This window comes from Eptatretus burgeri, chromosome 6 (genome assembly GCF_056783735.1).
Source record: "Eptatretus burgeri isolate ZD-2024b chromosome 6, Ebu_testis_v1, whole genome shotgun sequence".
Classification (NCBI taxonomy): Eukaryota; Metazoa; Chordata; class Myxini; order Myxiniformes; family Myxinidae; genus Eptatretus; species Eptatretus burgeri.
In genome coordinates this window covers 103396737-103415706 of record NC_140966.1, presented here as the reverse complement: position 1 = coordinate 103415706, position 18970 = coordinate 103396737, and the positions used below count along the sequence as shown (strand labels likewise).

The window sequence follows — 18970 nt, the reverse complement described above, 5'->3', positions numbered from 1 at the left end:
TTTCTTTACATGCGCAGCGCCAGCGCGGCAACTCGCGCTCTTTGCACTTTGCAACTGCCCGTGACGTCATGCAGCTGCACGTGTTCCTCGTCCCTCCTTGGACGGGACCATCCGGCAGAGATACCCCTCCTGCCGGATTCCAACCCCACGTGCAGCCATGGCGTCACCGTGCGCATAAAAAAAAACACAAGCCACACGTCTCGAGGGGTTCCCCACGCGAACACATGTGCTTTGCCCGTTGGAGCTGAACACACACGATCGCGTGGAGAACCCGTCCGGTCCAAATCCATTTACCTGCCTAACTTTGTCCGTCCGCGGGATCGGCAAATCCACCGCGTGCGTTTCCGGACCGGGACTTCACTCTCGCAAGCGAGCACGTGGTGGTCTCGTGCGTTGCACAGCACGAACCGCGTGCTCACTGCTGGGCGAACCCGGCACGGTCCACGAAATAGCTACAGCCGCTACTCGGCTTTCTCTCCTCTCATGTCGCCTTCGTCGTCGCCATTCAACCCACGCACACCTGCGTGTCACGACGCACACAGTCCACTCCATCACATTCACACCGGGAGACGCGGCTGCGTGCTCCCGCATGCCGACCGACATCTCCCTTACATACCGCTCTCTCACACACACGGTCTCCCTGGCACACAGCGACCTTGCACACGGCCGTTCACTCACGCGTGCCTCACTACTCACACAAACCATACTACTCACACGTGGTGCTCCATTCACTCGCGCGGGGGCACTCACCCGCGGTGCCTCACCCACACACGCGAGGGCACTCAACCGCTGTGCCTCATCCACACACCGTGCCTCATCCACACACGCGGGGGCACTAACCCGCGGTGCCTCATCCACACTGGCCGTTTCACTCACACACACGGCCTCTTCCACACACGGTGCCTCATCCACACACGGCGTGCTGGGAAGCACGTACTCCGGCACCATCGCCACCACACCAATCACACACGGGGTCGCTTCCACACACGGGGACGCACTCACACCTTGCACCACACACACAGGGACAACCATACTGGGGATTCGTGTCCCCACAAGGGTCTCCGGGGCCTCTATACCCCCCAAGCTCTCCGTGCACCCGTCCACAGCACCCGTCCCCTCAACCTCGCAAAACACGACCGAACTCACCTGGTCGTGACTCGCCTTAAGGGGGCATACTCCCTCCCCTCGTTCCTGGAGGAGGCCATCCAGGTGCTCGCACCGGGTCCCTGCACGCTCCGCGAGCTCACCCCCCAATTTTCTCTCCGCTACCTCTGTGTGTGTGTGTGTGCGTCACTTACCCCGTCTTCCTCGTGTAGTCTCTCCTCTATGGTTCCCTTCCCGGCTACCGTCACTGCCAACTCTTCACCCTTTACCTCCCTTGTCTCAACTATTATTTCTGTTGTCGTCACCTCGTGTCTCGTCTCACACGTTTTGGTCTCCCCATTTAATTTTTCCCTTTCGGTCATCGTCACGACCCTCGCCCAACACGTTCCACGAATTATTTTTTCACCCGCCTCCACCGCGGGCCTGTCAGCCGTTGCACCCCCACCCAGCTCGTTTGCTCCCACACGTGGAGTCGCCATTCCCAGCTCCCTGGTCACGGCCTTCATGCCCGCCTGCAGGCATCGGCCCATGTTCTGAGTCTCACCCCGTAGATCTTTCATTTCTTTTCTCATTTGCTGTGTATTCGCATCCATCGTCGTTTTCACTTCATTCATTTGCTTGTTCATGTCTTTCATTTCGTTTTTCATTTCATTTGTATTTGTATCCATCGTCGTTTTCACTTCATTCATTTGTTTGTTCATTGCCGCCAGCATGGCGCATAGCTGGGCCATGTTGGATGCACTCAGCTGAGCCGTTTCGGCAAGGGTTGGGGAAGGGTCTTGGTGGAGAGGGGGGGGGAGGTGTCATACACCGCGGCCGCTGCCGCACCCACCTCGGGCCCTGGGTTCAGTTGGGCGAGTCCGTGTTCCTGCACAATCAACATTTCCTGCTCGGGGATTCCATCCTGGACCATGGACTCTACATTATTACACATATACATTTCTAATACCCCCGGCTCCCGCTCGCCTTGAGACGCCATCTTGCTTCTCGTGAAGGGTTAATTTGCTCGCTCGTAATTTGGAGGGAATCGGGGGTCGCTTCTCTCACCCCTGGACCGATTCCCGTAAATTTAGCCGGAGACAGGAGAGCCCGTTTTCCTGTTCTCCGATACCAGTGCCGCGAGGAGGGCGATGAATTTGTATCGCACGACCTGACACCAGTGTTGCGGATTTCGCGCCCGCCGGCGTGCGACGGCCACGTAACTCGAATCGCGGCACGTCGCCCACCGGACGGACAATCCATGTCGTGACCCTCTCGGACTAACGCCGGGAACCAGTCACGGGTGGACCTTTCGGTCTCACCGCGATCGAGCCAATCAGCCCCCGCGTGGGATAGGGTTGCTCGCCAAATTCGAACTACCTAAGTACCCACGCGGAGGGTAGACCGGGCGATCGCACCTCGCCGCAGGTCGACTTCGGACACGGGCCACTTAAGCGACCCGTTCCGTACTATCAGAATAACCGAGCGGTGTTATCGTCGACCTCGACGGTTCGATTAATTATCGGGCGTATTCAGCCCACTACCAACCCTTTACGTGAAGCAAGATGGGGATTCAATGGAGGAAAAGACGAAGCGAAGCGGGAGAACAGTTCAACAATAAAGCACATTTATTCGCGACGAACGGAAAGCACACAAATACAATTCCACCAAATGCACACAAAAAAGAAAACACAATTCCATTTACACAAAAAGCAAACATAAAAGTGAAAACACAGTGCAGAGCTAATACCGACTACCGAGCACACGGCAACACTTACACAATTCTACTTCACAGACGGCGCCGACAACACATACCCAAAACCAAGGAAAAGAAATACCCTCAAGAATGGGGCAGGTCTGAGGCCGAGACCGGGTCGGGCCTACCCGTCTGGTGATGAGACGCGGAGCGGCGATGGCCCCGCAACCCGCGGGCCTCGTGGACAGTGCCTGGCAGGGGGTGGGAACGGGGCCCCCTTGGTCGCACTATCTCAGCGCGGGGGGAAACAGGAGGGGGTTGCTGATGCTCGGGGTATAGAGGATCTTTATTATCCCTGGTGTGCGTCTCCACCTCGGCCAGGTCGCGCTGCCGGCCTCCCTCGGGCGTGCAGCTCCTGGCACCGACGCGAGCACCCCCTCGTCCGACTCTCTTCAGCTTCTCCAGCCACTGCAGGCTTCGGGCTCCAGACTTCTTTCGTTCTCGTTTGCGACTCTCTTCTGACTGACGAACACCGTCCTTTTATCCCCCCGTCACTTCTCCTTTGACCCCCTCCCTTTGACCTTTCACCTCGCTCCCCATTGGCCCGAGAAAAAGTGGGCGTGAAGGCTTTTTGATCCACAAATTTGCATATATCGATCGTTCTGGAGGCGGGGCCAAATCGCCCCTCGCTCACCGATTGGACGGCAAAAAGTGGGCGTGTGTCGTTTTTGATCCGTTTTTGAAGCACAAAATCCGTGATTTTGTACACGCTGTTCGACGCGCGTTCTGCATGAGTCCAACACCGGTACCCACAGCGGGGCAAGAACGGTGGCGATGCTACGGTTGTGAGGTGTGCGTGAAGGTCGTGGCGGTTGTGGTGAAGCGGTGGTTGTGGTCGGTGGTTGATGTTGTGGTTGTGATCATGGCGGTTGGTCCAAAATAAAGATAGTAAAAGAAAAACGGCTATCCTGAAGAGTCGCAGCTCGCATAAATGACATGTATTCCCACTAGACAACGGGTTTGGGCCTAACTACACATGCACTTACCGAGATACCTCACCTAAGGGACCTGAATGGTGGTTTGCGAATCTGGTAACCACAACAATATATATATATATATATATATATATATATATATATATATATATATATATAATATATATATATATATATCATTTTTATGAAAGCGAACATTGAGACAGCTCAGGTAAAGCACCTGTCTGTGCGTCTGTTTCTGAACCGTTTTAAACAGCCTAATTTCCTGCACACATTGTGACCTCTTTATAAAGACTATATTTAAACAGATGAATGATGACTGTAACATGCACAGATAAATACTCTAAATACCTTGTTGTTTAGTGTTGCAGACCTCCATTCTGGATCAAACACTTGAACATTTTCCACATAAGAAATTAATTGTTGGACATGCTTTCTGTATGTAGTTTGATATACATATATATGTATATATATATATATATATATATATATATATATATATATATATATATATATGTATATATATATATATATATATATATATATATATATATATATATATATATATATATATATATATATATATATATATATATATATATATATATATATATATATATATATATATATATATATATATATATATATATATATATATATATATATGTATATATATATATATATATATATATATATATATATATATATATATATATATATATATATATATATGTATATATATATATATGTATATATATATATATATATGTATATATATATATATATGTATATATATATATATATACGTATATATATATATACATGTATATATATATATATATACATATATATATATATATATATATATATATATATATATATATATATATATATATATATATATATATATATATATATATATATATATTGTTGCGGATTCGCGCCCGCCGGCGTGCTGACGGCCACGTAACTCGAATCGCGGCACGTCGCCCACCGGACGGACAATCCAGTCGTGACCCTCTCGGACTAACGCCGGGAACCAGTCACGGGTGGACCTTTTGGTCTCACCGCGATCGAGCCAATCAGCCCCCGCGTGGGATAGGGTTGCTCACCAAATTCGACCTACCTAAGTACCCACGCGGAGGGTAGACCGGGCGATCGCACCTCGCCGCAGGTCGACTTCGGACACGGGCCACTTAAGCGACCCGTTCCGTACTATCAGAATAACCGAGCGGTGTTATCGTCGACCTCGACGGTTCGATTAATTATCGGGCGTATTCAGCCCACTACCAACCCTTTACGTGAAGCAAGATGAGGATTCAATGGGAGAAATGACGAAGCGAAGCGGGAAACAGTTCAACACAAAAGCACATTTATTCGCGGCACACGGGAAGCACACATATTCGATTCCACCAAATGCACACAGAAAAGACACAATGCAATTTACACAAAAAGCAAATGTAAAAGCGAAAACACAATGCAGAGCTAATACCGACTACCGAGCACACGGCAACACTTATACAATTCTACTTCACAGACGGCGCCGACAACACATACCCAAAACCAAGGAAAAGAAATACCCTCAAGGATGAGGCGGGCCTGAGGCCGAGACCGGGTCGCGCCTACCCGTCTGGTGATGAGACGCGGAGCGGCGATGGCGCCCCAACCCCGCGGGCCTCGCGGAGGGTGTCTGGTAGGGGGTGGGAAAGGGGCCCCCTTTGTCGCACTATCTCAGCGCGGGGGGAAACAGGAGGGGGTTGCTGATGCTCGGGGTATAGAGGATCTTTATTATCCCTGGTGTGCGTCTCCACCTCGGCCAGGTCGCGCTGTCGGCCTCCCTCGGGTGCAGCTCCCTGCACGACGCGAGCACCCCCTCGTCTGGTGTCGCCGCCTTTCCACAGCTCGTCCCCTCCGTTCCGACTCCAACGCACACGACGAGCAGCTCCACCGCCCGCGAAGTCTTGACCCTCTGCTTCCGACTCTCCTACTCTCCGCCTCTCCGCCTCTGGACTCTCCGACTCTGGACTCTTCTTTGGACTCTCCTCTGGACTCTCCGACTCTCCACTCCTGACTGACGAACACGGTCCTTTTATCCCCCCGTAGCTTCGCCTTTGACCCCCTCCCTTTGACCTTTCACCTCGCTCCCCATTGGCCCGAGAAAAAGTGGGCGTGAAGGCTTTTTGATCCACAAATTTGCATATATCGATCGTCCTGGAGGCGGGGCCAAATCGCCCCTCGCTCACCGATTGGACGGCAAAAAGTGGGCGTGTGTCGTTTTTGATCCGTTTTTGAAGCACAAAATCCGTGATTTTGTACACGCTGTTCGACGCGCGCCCTGCACGAGTCCAACACCGGTACCCACAGCGGGGCAAGAACGGTGGCGATGCTACGGTTGCGAGGTGTGACGTGAAGGTCGTGGCGGTTGTGGTGAAGCGGCGTTGTGGTTGGTGGTTGATGTTGTGGTTGTGGTGGTAATCATGGCGGTTGGTCCAAAATAAAGATAGCAAAAGAAAAACGGCTATCCTGAAGAGTCGCAGCACGCATAAATGACATGTATTCCCACTAGACAACGGGTTCGGGCCTAACTACACATGTACTTACCGAGATACCTCACCTAAGGGACCTGAATGGTGGTTTGCGAATTTGGTAACCACAACACTACCCCCTTCCCTTTTTACAGACTCGTCCCGAGTCGTCAAATTTTCGTGTGCCATCATGTGTAGTTTTCCCCTAGTACATTTTACCTACGGATCCCTGAGTGCGACATTCATGGTATTCGTGTCCCCAAAATAAATAACCTGAGGGCTGCGTAACTATCTAAACAAACTCACTCACACGGACGACTTAAATAAAATTGCCGGCGCTAGACAGACATGCCGGGGGCGCACTCATATTTACAGTACATCTTAACCTTAACTTACAAATTTTACACTAAACCATGGCCCAGGATCATTGAACTCTGCAAAAAGAAAAGCAGTTAGCAGGGAGCCAGGCTGCCCGCATGCAGTCTCTGGCTCAAAACAATGCAGGTGACAGGGAACGTGGCTGGCTGCTCACACGCAGTCCAAGGCCTTCCCTTTTGAACTGAACGCAGTGAACCACAACGGTGCATGGGCTGCACAAACGCAGTCTCCGTGCCAGCTCAAGTGGCACACGCAATGAGCACAACGAATGGATGCATGAACGGTTTGAACTGAATGCAGTGAACCACAACGGTGCTTGGGCTGCACAAACGCAGTCTCCGTGCCAGCTCAAGTGGCACACGCAATGAGCACAACGAATGGATGCATGAACACAAACACGGTGCACGGGCCGCCACTGCAGGCCCGTGTTGTAGCTGCCAACGGGGCAGTTCTCGCAGCTTGCAAACTGTTGCTTTCTGATCCTGGCGCACATGGAAACGAACAGGGGGGGGGGGCAAAGCAAAATTGAACGGGGCTGGTGAACGTGGGCAGTGGGCATGGCATGGCAAAGGTGGCAGGCAAACAGCCCGCAGAAGAAGGCCGCTGCAGGCAAACATAGCGGGCAGATGAACTGGCCGGCACAGGCCTTGAAGAAAAACAGCCAGCAGATGAACTGGCCGGCACAGGCCTTGAAGCAAAACACGGCCAGCCGATGGCACAGGCCTTGCAGCAAAACAACAGCTGCCGATGAAGTTGGCCGGCCTCTGCCTTGAAGCAAAACACGGCCAGCCGATGAAGTTGGCCAGCCTTTGCCGTTCAGTGGAGGTTGGTGGAGGGAGTGCGGTGGTGCTGGCCACTTGGAAGGCGGGCTCGGACCTACCTACCTGTCTCCCTCCCAACCTATCGCCTTTGCCTGTCACTGTACATACCCACTCCCTTAATTTGTCAAACCCCAATTTAGCCCCAACTTATTTTTTTGTTGTTTTTATTTTTACTTCCCCTCTATAAATCGTCCCCTAACCCCCTTTATCGTCCTTGTTCGGCTAACCTATCCTGTCACCTAGCCTACTCCCAACCCCTACGTTCCCTTCCCGGAGGGGAACAAGGGAGAGCTAACGTCCTGTGTCGAGGCCCAACGAAGCCTCAGAATGGCCTCCCCAGAGTTCAGCGATCTTAACACCAAGTGGGTCCAGCGGCCCACAACGACAGCGAGGGGATGGATGGTGCGGAGGGGTACATCTCCTAATCTACCCTAACCATTTAACTGTTAAACTACCCCGGGGCTTTCAACAAGCGCCTCTCGCTTAAACTATTGGTTCTAACAACCCAGATTCCCGTCGCCTGTGTTGGTGTCCTCACAATTTCGGGCCTCGCCCCCCAATTTTCTCTCCGTGCCCTCACACGGTCTCCTGGCTGGGACACGTGGCTCCCTTTGGCAGGCACGACCCTCTGCCGAATCTCCCGCTATGGCACCCCCGGGCACTACACTGCCTCCGAGCCTACCAGCTCCCTAACACCGGGGAGTGCCCCCTATGGCACCTCCCCTGAAACGCACACGTGGCAGGCTGGCTTCCCAGGCCCCTTTCCGAGGGTCACCCATGCCCACAACACTGCCCACGCGGCTAATGGCGCCCCGGGCCCCCGCACCAAGCAGGCGCACCCGTGCCCACTACTCTATCCCGGCCCCCCATGGGCCCTTGGCCTACCGCGGCCGACTAGCCTGGTGCCCGGGGTACCCACTCAGCGATACTCACCTTTCGCAGCCACGCTCCCAAGCCCGTCAACAGGGCTCCTGCACCCCTCCAAATGGGTTTCGAGCCTACATTCCCACCAACAGCAAAACGACCTCCATATTTCAATTTGACTAACCCAGCTAACTCACTCTACACTGACCCCGGGGTCCCTTGGGCGGGAGTCACTCCTCCCCCCAATCACTCATCGCACCATGCATTCCCCATTCGCTCCATACACACAGACCCGCTGGCCTCACTCACTCAACATGTACACGTACTCACCTCACAACCCACAACTCTTCAACACACACACCGCTGAACTCTGCCATCCTCCTAACTACATCCCCTAACTAACTCGTGCTCCCACGTCGTCCCTTAAACTACAGCACGTTCCTTTTAACACTACGTAGCTAAACTACGTCAACTCTACACATTCACTGTCTGTCTCTGTCTCCAAATAAATCATTAATAAATTTCCCAACCTAAATCTCGCTCCAATCCCTCTAACTAATCCATTCCACGGACTCCATGAGGACTTACCCCTGCCCCATGAAGTCGGTCTAACTAAGCTAACCCTTCCCCCTAACTAGTTTCCATCCTGTGCCCAGGTGTAAGGGGGTCTTCCACCCCTCGCCCAGGAATCCTGTGCACCCGAAAGTGAGGCTTGTTTTTTTTTTTTTTTTTTTTTTTTATGCGCAGCACCTGCGCGGCAACTCAGAGCTCGCGCACTTTACACCTGCCCGTGACGTCATGCAGCTGCACGTGTTCCTCGTCCCTCCTTGGACGGTACCATCCGGCAGAGATACCCCTCCTGCCGGATTCCAACCCCACGTGCAGCCATGGCGTCACCGTGCGCATAAAAAAAAAACACAAGCCCCACGTCTCGAGGGGTTCCCCACGCGAACACATGTGCTTTGCCCGTTGGAGCTTAACACACACGATCGCGTGGAGAACCCGTCCGGTCCAAATCCATTTACCTGCCTAAACTTTGTCCGTCCGCGGGATCGGCAAATCCACCGCGTGCGTTTCCGGACCGGGACTTCACTCTCGCAAGCGAGCACGTGGCGGTCTCGTGCGTTGCACAGCACGAACCGCGTGCTCACTGCTGGGTGAACCCGGCACGGTCCCCGAAACAACTACAGCCGCTACTCGGCTTTCTTTCCGTCGTCGCCATTCGACCCACGCTTACCTGCGTGTCACGACGCACACAGTCCACTCCATCACATTCACACCGGGAGACGCGGCTGCGTGCTCCCGCATGCCAACCGACATCTCCCTCACATACCGCTCTCTCACACACACGGTCTCCCTTGCACACAGCGACCTTGCACACGGCCGTTCACTCACGCACGGTGCCTCACCACTCACACAAACCATACTACTTACACACGCGGGGGCACTCACCCGCGGTGCCTCATCCACACTGGCCGTTTCATCCACACACGCGGGGGCACTCAACCGCGGTGCCTCATCCATACTCCGTGCCTCACTCATACACACGGCCTCTTCCACACACGGTGCCTCATCCACAAACGGCGTGCTGGGAAGCACGCACTCCGGCACCATCGCCACCACACCACTCACACACGGGGTCGCTTCCACACACGGGGACGCACTCACGCCTTGCACCACACACACAGGGACAACCACACTGGGGATTTGTGTCCCCACAAGGGTCTCCGGGGCCTCTATACCCCCCAAGCTCTCCGTGCACCTGTCCACAGCACTCCTCCCCTCAATCTCGCAAAGCACGACCGAACTCACCTGGTCGTGACTCGCCTCAAGGGGGCAGACTCGCTCCCCTCGTTCCTGGAGGAGGCCATCCAGGTGCTCGCACTGGGTCCCCACACGCTCCGCGAGCTCACCCCCATTGTCCTCCACTACCTCCGTGTGTGTGTGCGCGTCACTTACCCCGTCTTCATCGTGTTGTCTCTCCTCTATTTTTTTGTCTCCCGTGTCTCTATACATTTATAAATTTCTGTTGTCCCCTCCTGTCTATTAGTCTCCGCTTCTTTCTGGCGTCTTTCCCTTATCTTTAAGTAGGTCAACCTTGCTTTCTCTTTAAGTCGCTCCCGTCCTTCCCTGTTTTTCACTCCTTGCTCTTTCACGATCTCCGCGTACCTCATCCTTGCTTTCCGTATTAATTGTTCTTTTCTCTCCCTCGCAATTACTTTCACCTCGTCTCTTGTCTCCCGAATTACTTTTTCCTTACCCGCCTCCACCGCGGGCCTGTCAGCCGTTGCACCCCCTTCCAGCTCGTTCGTTCCGACACGTGGAGTCGCCATTTTAAGTTCCCTGCTCACGGCCTTCATGCCCGCCTGCAGGCATCGACCCATGTTCTGCGTCTCACCCCGGAACTTTTTCATTTCCTCCTTCATGTTTGTTTCCATTCCGTTCATATTTGTATCCATCTTTTCGTTTATTTGTTGTGTATTCGCATCCATCGTCGTTTTCACTTCATTCATTTGCTTGTTCATGTCTTTCATTTCGTTTTTTATTTCATTTGTCATTGCCGCCAGCATGGCGCATAGCTGGGCCACGTCGGGTGCGCTTGAGTGAGCCGTTTCGGCAGGGGTTGGGGAAGGGTCTTGGTGGAGAGGGGGGGGGAGGTGTCATACACCGCGGCCGCTGCCGCACCCACCTCGGGCCCTGGGTTCAGTTGGGCGAGTCCGTGTTCCTGCACAATCAACATTTCCTGCACGGGGATTCCATCCTGGACCATGGATTCTACATTACTACACATATACATTTCTAATACCCCCGGCTCCCGCTCGCCTTGAGACGCCATCTTGCTTCTCGTGAAGGGTTAATTTGCTCGCTCGTAATTTGGAGGGAATCGGGGGTCGCTTCTCTCACCCCTGGACCGATTCCCGTGAATTTAGCCGGAGACAGGAGAGCCCGTTTTCCTGTTCTCCGATACCAGTGCCGCGAGGAGGGCGATGAGTTTATATCGCACGACCTGACACCAGTGTTGCGGATTTCGCGCCCGCCGGCGTGCTGACGGCCACGTAACTCGAATCGCGGCACGTCGCCCACCGGACGGACAATCCAGTCGTGACCCTCTCGGACTAACGCCGGGAACCAGTCACGGGTGGACCTTTCGGTCTCACCGCGATCGAGCCAATCAGCCCCCGCGTGGGATAGGGTTGCTCGCCAAATTCGACCTACCTAAGTACCCACGCGGAGGGTAGACCGGGCGATCGCACCTCGCCGCAGGTCGACTTCGGACACGGGCCACTTAAGCGACCCGTTCCGTACTATCAGAATAACCGAGCGGTGTTATCGTCGACCTCGACGGTTCGATTAATTATCGGGCGTATTCAGCCCACTACCAACCCTTTACGTGAAGCAAGATGAGGATTCAATGGGAGAAATGACGAAGCGAAGCGGGAAACAGTTCAACACAAAAGCACATTTATTCGCGGCACACGGGAAGCACACATATTCGATTCCACCAAATGCACACAGAAAAGACACAATGCAATTTACACAAAAAGCAAATGTAAAAGCGAAAACACAATGCAGAGCTAATACCGACTACCGAGCACACGGCAACACTTATACAATTCTACTTCACAGACGGCGCCGACAACACATACCCAAAACCAAGGAAAAGAAATACCCTCAAGGATGAGGCGGGCCTGAGGCCGAGACCGGGTCGCGCCTACCCGTCTGGTGATGAGACGCGGAGCGGCGATGGCGCCCCAACCCCGCGGGCCTCGCGGAGGGTGTCTGGTAGGGGGTGGGAAAGGGGCCCCCTTTGTCGCACTATCTCAGCGCGGGGGGAAACAGGAGGGGGTTGCTGATGCTCGGGGTATAGAGGATCTTTATTATCCCTGGTGTGCGTCTCCACCTCGGCCAGGTCGCGCTGTCGGCCTCCCTCGGGTGCAGCTCCCTGCACGACGCGAGCACCCCCTCGTCTGGTGTCGCCGCCTTTCCACAGCTCGTCCCCTCCGTTCCGACTCCAACGCACACGACGAGCAGCTCCACCGCCCGCGAAGTCTTGACCCTCTGCTTCCGACTCTCCTACTCTCCGCCTCTCCGCCTCTGGACTCTCCTCTGGACTCTTCGACTCTCCACTCCTGACTGACGAACACGGTCCTTTTATCCCCCCGTAGCTTCGCCTTTGACCCCCTCCCTTTGACCTTTCACCTCGCTCCCCATTGGCCCGAGAAAAAGTGGGCGTGAAGGCTTTTTGATCCACAAATTTGCATATATCGATCGTCCTGGAGGCGGGGCCAAATCGCCCCTCGCTCACCGATTGGACGGCAAAAAGTGGGCGTGTGTCGTTTTTGATCCGTTTTTGAAGCACAAAATCCGTGATTTTGTACACGCTGTTCGACGCGCGCCCTGCACGAGTCCAACACCGGTACCCACAGCGGGGTAAGAACGGTGGCGATGCTACGGTTGCGAGGTGTGACGTGAAGGTCGTGGCGGTTGTGGTGAAGCGGCGTTGTGGTTGGTGGTTGATGTTGTGGTTGTGGTGGTAATCATGGCGGTTGGTCCAAAATAAAGATAGCAAAAGAAAAACGGCTATCCTGAAGAGTCGCAGCACGCATAAATGACATGTATTCCCACTAGACAACGGGTTCGGGCCTAACTACACATGTACTTACCGAGATACCTCACCTAAGGGACCTGAATGGTGGTTTGCGAATTTGGTAACCACAACAATATATATATATACACACACACACACACACACCCTTTGTATAATCCCAAAACCGAAGTTTGGTAGAGCGGCAGAGTCAAAAGATAAATAAAACTCACTTTCCCCTTCCCCATACATCTGCACATTACATTGCTTGTTATATGTTCACAATTTCACACGTCTTGTCGTGAATAAGTGCAGACATGTATTATTTATATATATGTGTGTATGTATGTATGTATATATATATATATATATATATATATATATATATATATATATATATATATATATATATATATATATATATATATATATATATATATATATATATATATATATATATATATATATATATATATATATATATATATATATATATATATATATATATATATATATATATATATATATATATATATATATATATATATATATATATATATATATATATATATATATATATATATATATATATATATATATATATATATATATATATATATATATATATATATATATATATATATATATATGTATGTATGTATATATGTGCATGGATCACAAAGTGGGTATGCTGTGGTATGTTTGTAGGAAATTCCACATAAAACTATTATGAGGTACTAACACAAACCATCAATGGTCAGAAATGAAAGTGGACATCTTGCGGAACCTGTAGAAACCGGCAATATCATACTCTCCATTTCCCTGTTTTATTAAAGATGAATCAAAGCAACAGAATATGGGTATTGTAACCTTCGAAATGTTAGTTTGATTGGTAAAATTTTATTTCACTGTACGTTTCTTATGTGACAGTTATTTTGAGTGTGGTGACTCAGAATGTGAACTTTGGTGTCTCTTTTATGTTTTGATGATATTCTGTCTCCCGATTCGGGTTTTCTGGCATCTACCCTATCTGATGAAATAATGGATTCGTACATAACGCTTCGTGCCCACTGCATCGAGAAAAATAGTCCAGTGTCCAGTGTTGTAATGTTTCTTATGATTTTTATTCCAAATATCCCTTAATTTCTTGGAAATATGACAGAATCTAACGATAGAAAAATATAGATCAAAATTGTGATCAGAAAAATAAAATTCGAACCGCAAGTAATCCCGTCTTTATTTTCATGTCAGTCCCATTATGTACGAATCATCATCTCTCGTCACAAACTGACAGGTTAAGGATCCAGCGAATTCCATTGTATGTGAAAAATACGTGAGTGAAATCGTTCAAGGGCTTCATTTTGTAATTCGAGCAATGGGCGTGGCTTGCATGATGGCATCATGACCATGCATCCAAACCATCCGCGGCCGCGGTTGCTTAATGAGCAAGCCCGGAGCAAGACGTGCCACACTGGCTCTTACTCTCCAAAGGATGCCCAGCCGAGAGAGCCAAAGCAGAGACCCCCGCGGCTTGATCAGGCAGGTCCTCGGCATCCCTCAATGCGTTTTATCCTCCTCCTCCACCACCGTTCCACATATCCGCCATCTACATCCCGAACCACCACTCGCCCACCCCGCTTTCCCATATCCCAGCCCACCCCAAACCTCTCCTCCGTCTCCATTTGGTGACCCCCACCGTCGGCTCTCCTTTGCTCATTCCCCTTGTTGCCTGAGGAGCATTTACGGGCGACACAGACTGAGGTAAGGGTGGATGTGCGCACTTGTCCTTTGAGCGGTTCAGAAAACGTGGCAAAAACGTTCGCTGAGAGGAAAATGATGAAGTGGTGAGGAAGTTGCTCCCCCTCGACGTGAACACGAACGATTATCGAAGGTCGAACAAGTAAATGTCATTTGGCGACGTCTTATCATTTCGGCGACGTCACAAAGTGTAACGATGATGAGCACGTCGGGGAGGGGGTTTTGGCTGGGGGTAGGAGTAAGAGGGACACCCGTCTTACTACATTCTCAGAGCCCATCCATTTGTTTGTCCCCAAGACATGGATTATTGTGGGGTTGGTTTTTGTATCCATTTCGTCCATCCTGAACTACATTGACTTGTGTACTGGGGAACCTGCAACCAGGGAACTGAACGAAGAGGAAGGAGAATCTCCATTTCAGGGAGAACCTATTGATCTGGTCTTTGAACTGCTGAAGGTTGTAGGTGGTTGGGGAGAGCAAAAAAGGGCATTTTATTGCAGGTTTTCATGTGAGGAAAGAAAGAAGATACATATATGTATATATATATATATATATATATATATATATATATATATATATATATATATGTATATATATATATATATATGTATATATATATGTATATATATATATGTATATATATGTATATATATATATATATATATGTATGTATATGTATGTATATATATATATATGTATGTATATATATATATATATATATATATATATATATATATATATATATGTATATGTATATATGTATGTATATATGTATATGTATATATGTATGTATATATATATATGTATATATGTATGTATATATGTATGTGTATATATATATATATATATATATATATATATATATATATATATATATATATATATATATATATATATATATATATATATATATATATATATATATATATATATATATATATATATATATATATATATATATATATATATATATATATATATATATATATATATATATATATATATATATATACAGGGTGTCCCAAAAAAATGTGCTCACATTTTGGCTCCTCATAACTCATTGAGTTTTTCATTGATTTTCAGATCAAATTGACCATAATAATGGCAGAAGTACGACTAGGTTTTGAAGAAAGAAAATTTATTATAAAGTGCTACTGGAAGCACGAAAACATCATGGAAGTGCAAAGACGATTTAGAAGACATTTTCACAAAGATCCACCAATGTGACGCACCATTGCTCGCATCCGAGATAAGTTTGAAACAGATGGAACTGTGCATGACGTCCATAAGGAGCGTTCAGGAAGATCATGGTCATCAACCTCCCCCGCAAAAGAAAATCAATTGCTGGAAACCCTCCACCGATCCCCACGGAAATCTGTACGACAAATGGCTTGTGAGACTGGAATCGCAAAATCAAGCGCCCATCGCATTTTGAAGCGAATTAATTGGAAAAGTTAAATTCCAAAATTAATCCATGCTCTAAATGAAGACGATCCTGACCGGAGAGCTGAATTTTGTGACTGGTACCTGGGCAAATGCAAAGAAGATGCAGCATTTCCATCCAAAATTGTTTGGAGTGACGAGGCCAGCTTCAAGTTAAATGGCTCAATTAACCGACACAATTGCACCTACTGGGCTCCTGAAAATCCGCATGTTACTATGGAACACCATTTAAACTTACCAGGGGTTACTGTGTGGTGTGGGATATCAGCATTGGGCATCCTAGGGCCATTCTTTTTTGACCAAACTGTCACTGGGGATGTTTACTTAAACTTGCTGCAGGAATCCATCGGTCCACGTGTCGAAGAGATATTTGGTGACGAAGAGATTTACTTTCAGCAAGATGGAGCACCTCCCCACTACCACCGTGATGTGAGGGCCTATCTCGAAGCAACTTTTCCGAACAGATGGATTGGGCGAAAAGGTAGTGTTGAATTCCCTGCGCGTTCCCCAGACCTCACTCCAATGGACTTCTTTTTATGGGGATATCTCAAAGATAAGGTTTACGGCTCAAAACCAGCAACAGTCGATGAGCTGAAAGAGGAAATTGAAAGACAATGTCTTGCAGTTCCAAATGAAATGATTCGTAACGCTGTTGAATCCATTGGTCTACATTATCGGCTGTGTTTGGAACGTGATGGTCATCAGTTTGAACATTTGTAAACGTGCATTTATACATTTAACCATTATTCTTGTTTCTAAGTTAATAAACAATTTCAGTAGGACCCACCCTAAAGACGTGCAGGAGATAATCGCGGTCGCAACTGCATGGATCAGAGCGACCAGTAGTGCGTGCTGCATGATCACGAGTCGGCATTCGACCAGTAAGGTAGTCCAACAGGCACCGATGGTGCACCATCCCACATAGTCATCCGTTGTCGGGCAGCAGGAAGGATCAATATTTGAATGAGGTTTTAAGATCTTCGTGTGGAGGAGGTTCCCATGGACATGTTGCCAAAGGACGGCATTTTGGACACTTCGTAACCAAGGTGCGCTGAGAACATTGTTTGAAATTGCATGCGTACACAATGTAGGTGAGCTGGTCTCCAGACTACGTGAGGTACATGCGGTGAGTTAAAATTGTTCTTCGAATGACATTCTCACTATAGTACAAGAAGCACCAAAGTGTGTGTGTGTGTGTGTGTGTGTGTGTGTGTGTGTGTGTGTGTGTGTGTGTGTGTGTGTGTGTGTGTGTGTGTGTGTGTGTGTGTGTGTGTGTGTGTGTGTGTGTGTGTGTGTGAGCACGGGTGATCGACTGATGGATTCTGCTGTTAAGTGTAGCACAGGCAGGATGGGCCGAATGGCCTCCTCCTGCGCCGAAGTTCCCTCGTGTGTGTTTTCACGAATGACGAATTAACGGGTTTGTTCGACTGATTAATTGCAAAGAATAAGTTATTAATAAATGTGAATAATATTTACGTGCGGTATTATGAGATATCATTCACAGGGTTTTAATAAATATTAATACTACGATGACTTCCGGTCAACACTTTCGTGCGTGTGGGCGGAGCCTGTGGTCCAAGTCCAACGTCCGGTTTGGCCTGAATGAATGATGAATGAATAATGATTGAATGATTGATTTGGAGTTCGTTGGGAGAATGGAGAGAGTGAAGGAAGAATCCGAAATCTGTGACAATCAAAGTACACCTTGTGAGAACTCAGGTGAGAGGGAAGGTTTTCATCACCTCGTGGGAATCGATAAACGTGATGAGCGCGGTTAATGATCCCCCTGATGTTTACATTGTAATACTCCATTATAGGGTTACAGAAATAACACTCGTACAGTACAACGATCACATGACGTGTTCGGAACGTGTCCGTACTTTGGCCAGGTGCTACACTCAAGTCAATGCCGTGAGAACCTGGTTCACCTGAATGAATCGGTGATCGAATTTTTTCTTTGTTCGGAATTCCGTGAGGAATGTGATCCTTCCGTGTTCCCGTGCTCGGTGTACAAACTCCGATGTCCATCCTTGAACTTGACATCAAACTCCCCGATTCGTTCTCACGGCCGATATTGAACGACGCCAGAAGCTTATTCTACGTGTTCACAATACAAGGAAACCGCAAGGAATCTCAACGCAAGAGGAGGCCATTCGGCCCAACGTGCCTGTGTCACATCAACACCAGACCAATCCATGTTTATAGTCATCTTGAGGAAAATGCCAGGGGCATAGAAATGGCCCCTTTTACGTCAAGGGATGTGTAAGTACCCATCCCTTTATGTGGGACGGTTTCTCTGTATGCAGCTTTAACACAGGGTCTGAAATATGTTCCAAATTTCAGAAGTAAATCCTTTGTCCATCATGGTAATATGTTCCAAATTTCAAAATTAAATCCTTTGTACGTCGAGGAAATATGTTCCAAATTTTAGAAGTAAATCCTTCGTACATCGAGGTAATAGGTTCCAAATTTCAGAAGTAAATCCTTTGTACATCATTGTAATATGTTCCAAATTTTAGAAGTAAATCCTTTGTACGTCGATGTAATATGTTCCAAATTTCAGAAGTTGATCCCTTTTACGTCGAGGTAATATGTTCCAAATTTCAGAAGTAAATCCTTGTATGTCGAGGTAATATGTTCCAAATTTCAGAAGTAAATCCTTTGTAAGTCATGGTAATATGTTCCAAGTTTCAGAAGTAAATCCTTTGTAAGTCATGGTAATATTGTTGCGAATTCTGGCCCGTCCAGCGTGCGAACGACCGCGTGTAGCCAAAAGCGGCCACCTCGCCCACCGGAACGGACAATTCAGTCGTGACCCTCCG

At 48.8% G+C, this 18970-nt stretch overlaps 1 protein-coding gene across 13 annotated transcripts in view; it reads left to right on the top strand.

Moving 5' to 3' along the window:
* The window catches only part of LOC147025500 (uncharacterized), a 186633-nt gene that overhangs the window by 122803 nt on the left and 44860 nt on the right, over positions 1-18970 (top strand). Inside the window, exon 1 of one of the 13 annotated variants that reach the window (XM_085886977.1) lies at positions 16996-17194. The exons of 5 other annotated variants lie outside the window; for them this stretch is intronic. Coding sequence is in view for 2 of the 8 variants with exons in the window: in XM_085886975.1 (XP_085743101.1) it covers positions 17777-17867 (91 nt within the window). In the remaining 6 variants the exon portion in view is untranslated. Of the gene's footprint in view, positions 1-16995; positions 17195-17251; positions 17275-17710; positions 17868-17889; positions 18411-18970 lie in introns of those variants that run through there. 7 more of the 13 variants (XM_085886983.1, XM_085886984.1, XM_085886976.1 and 4 more) reach the window with 7 other exon arrangements.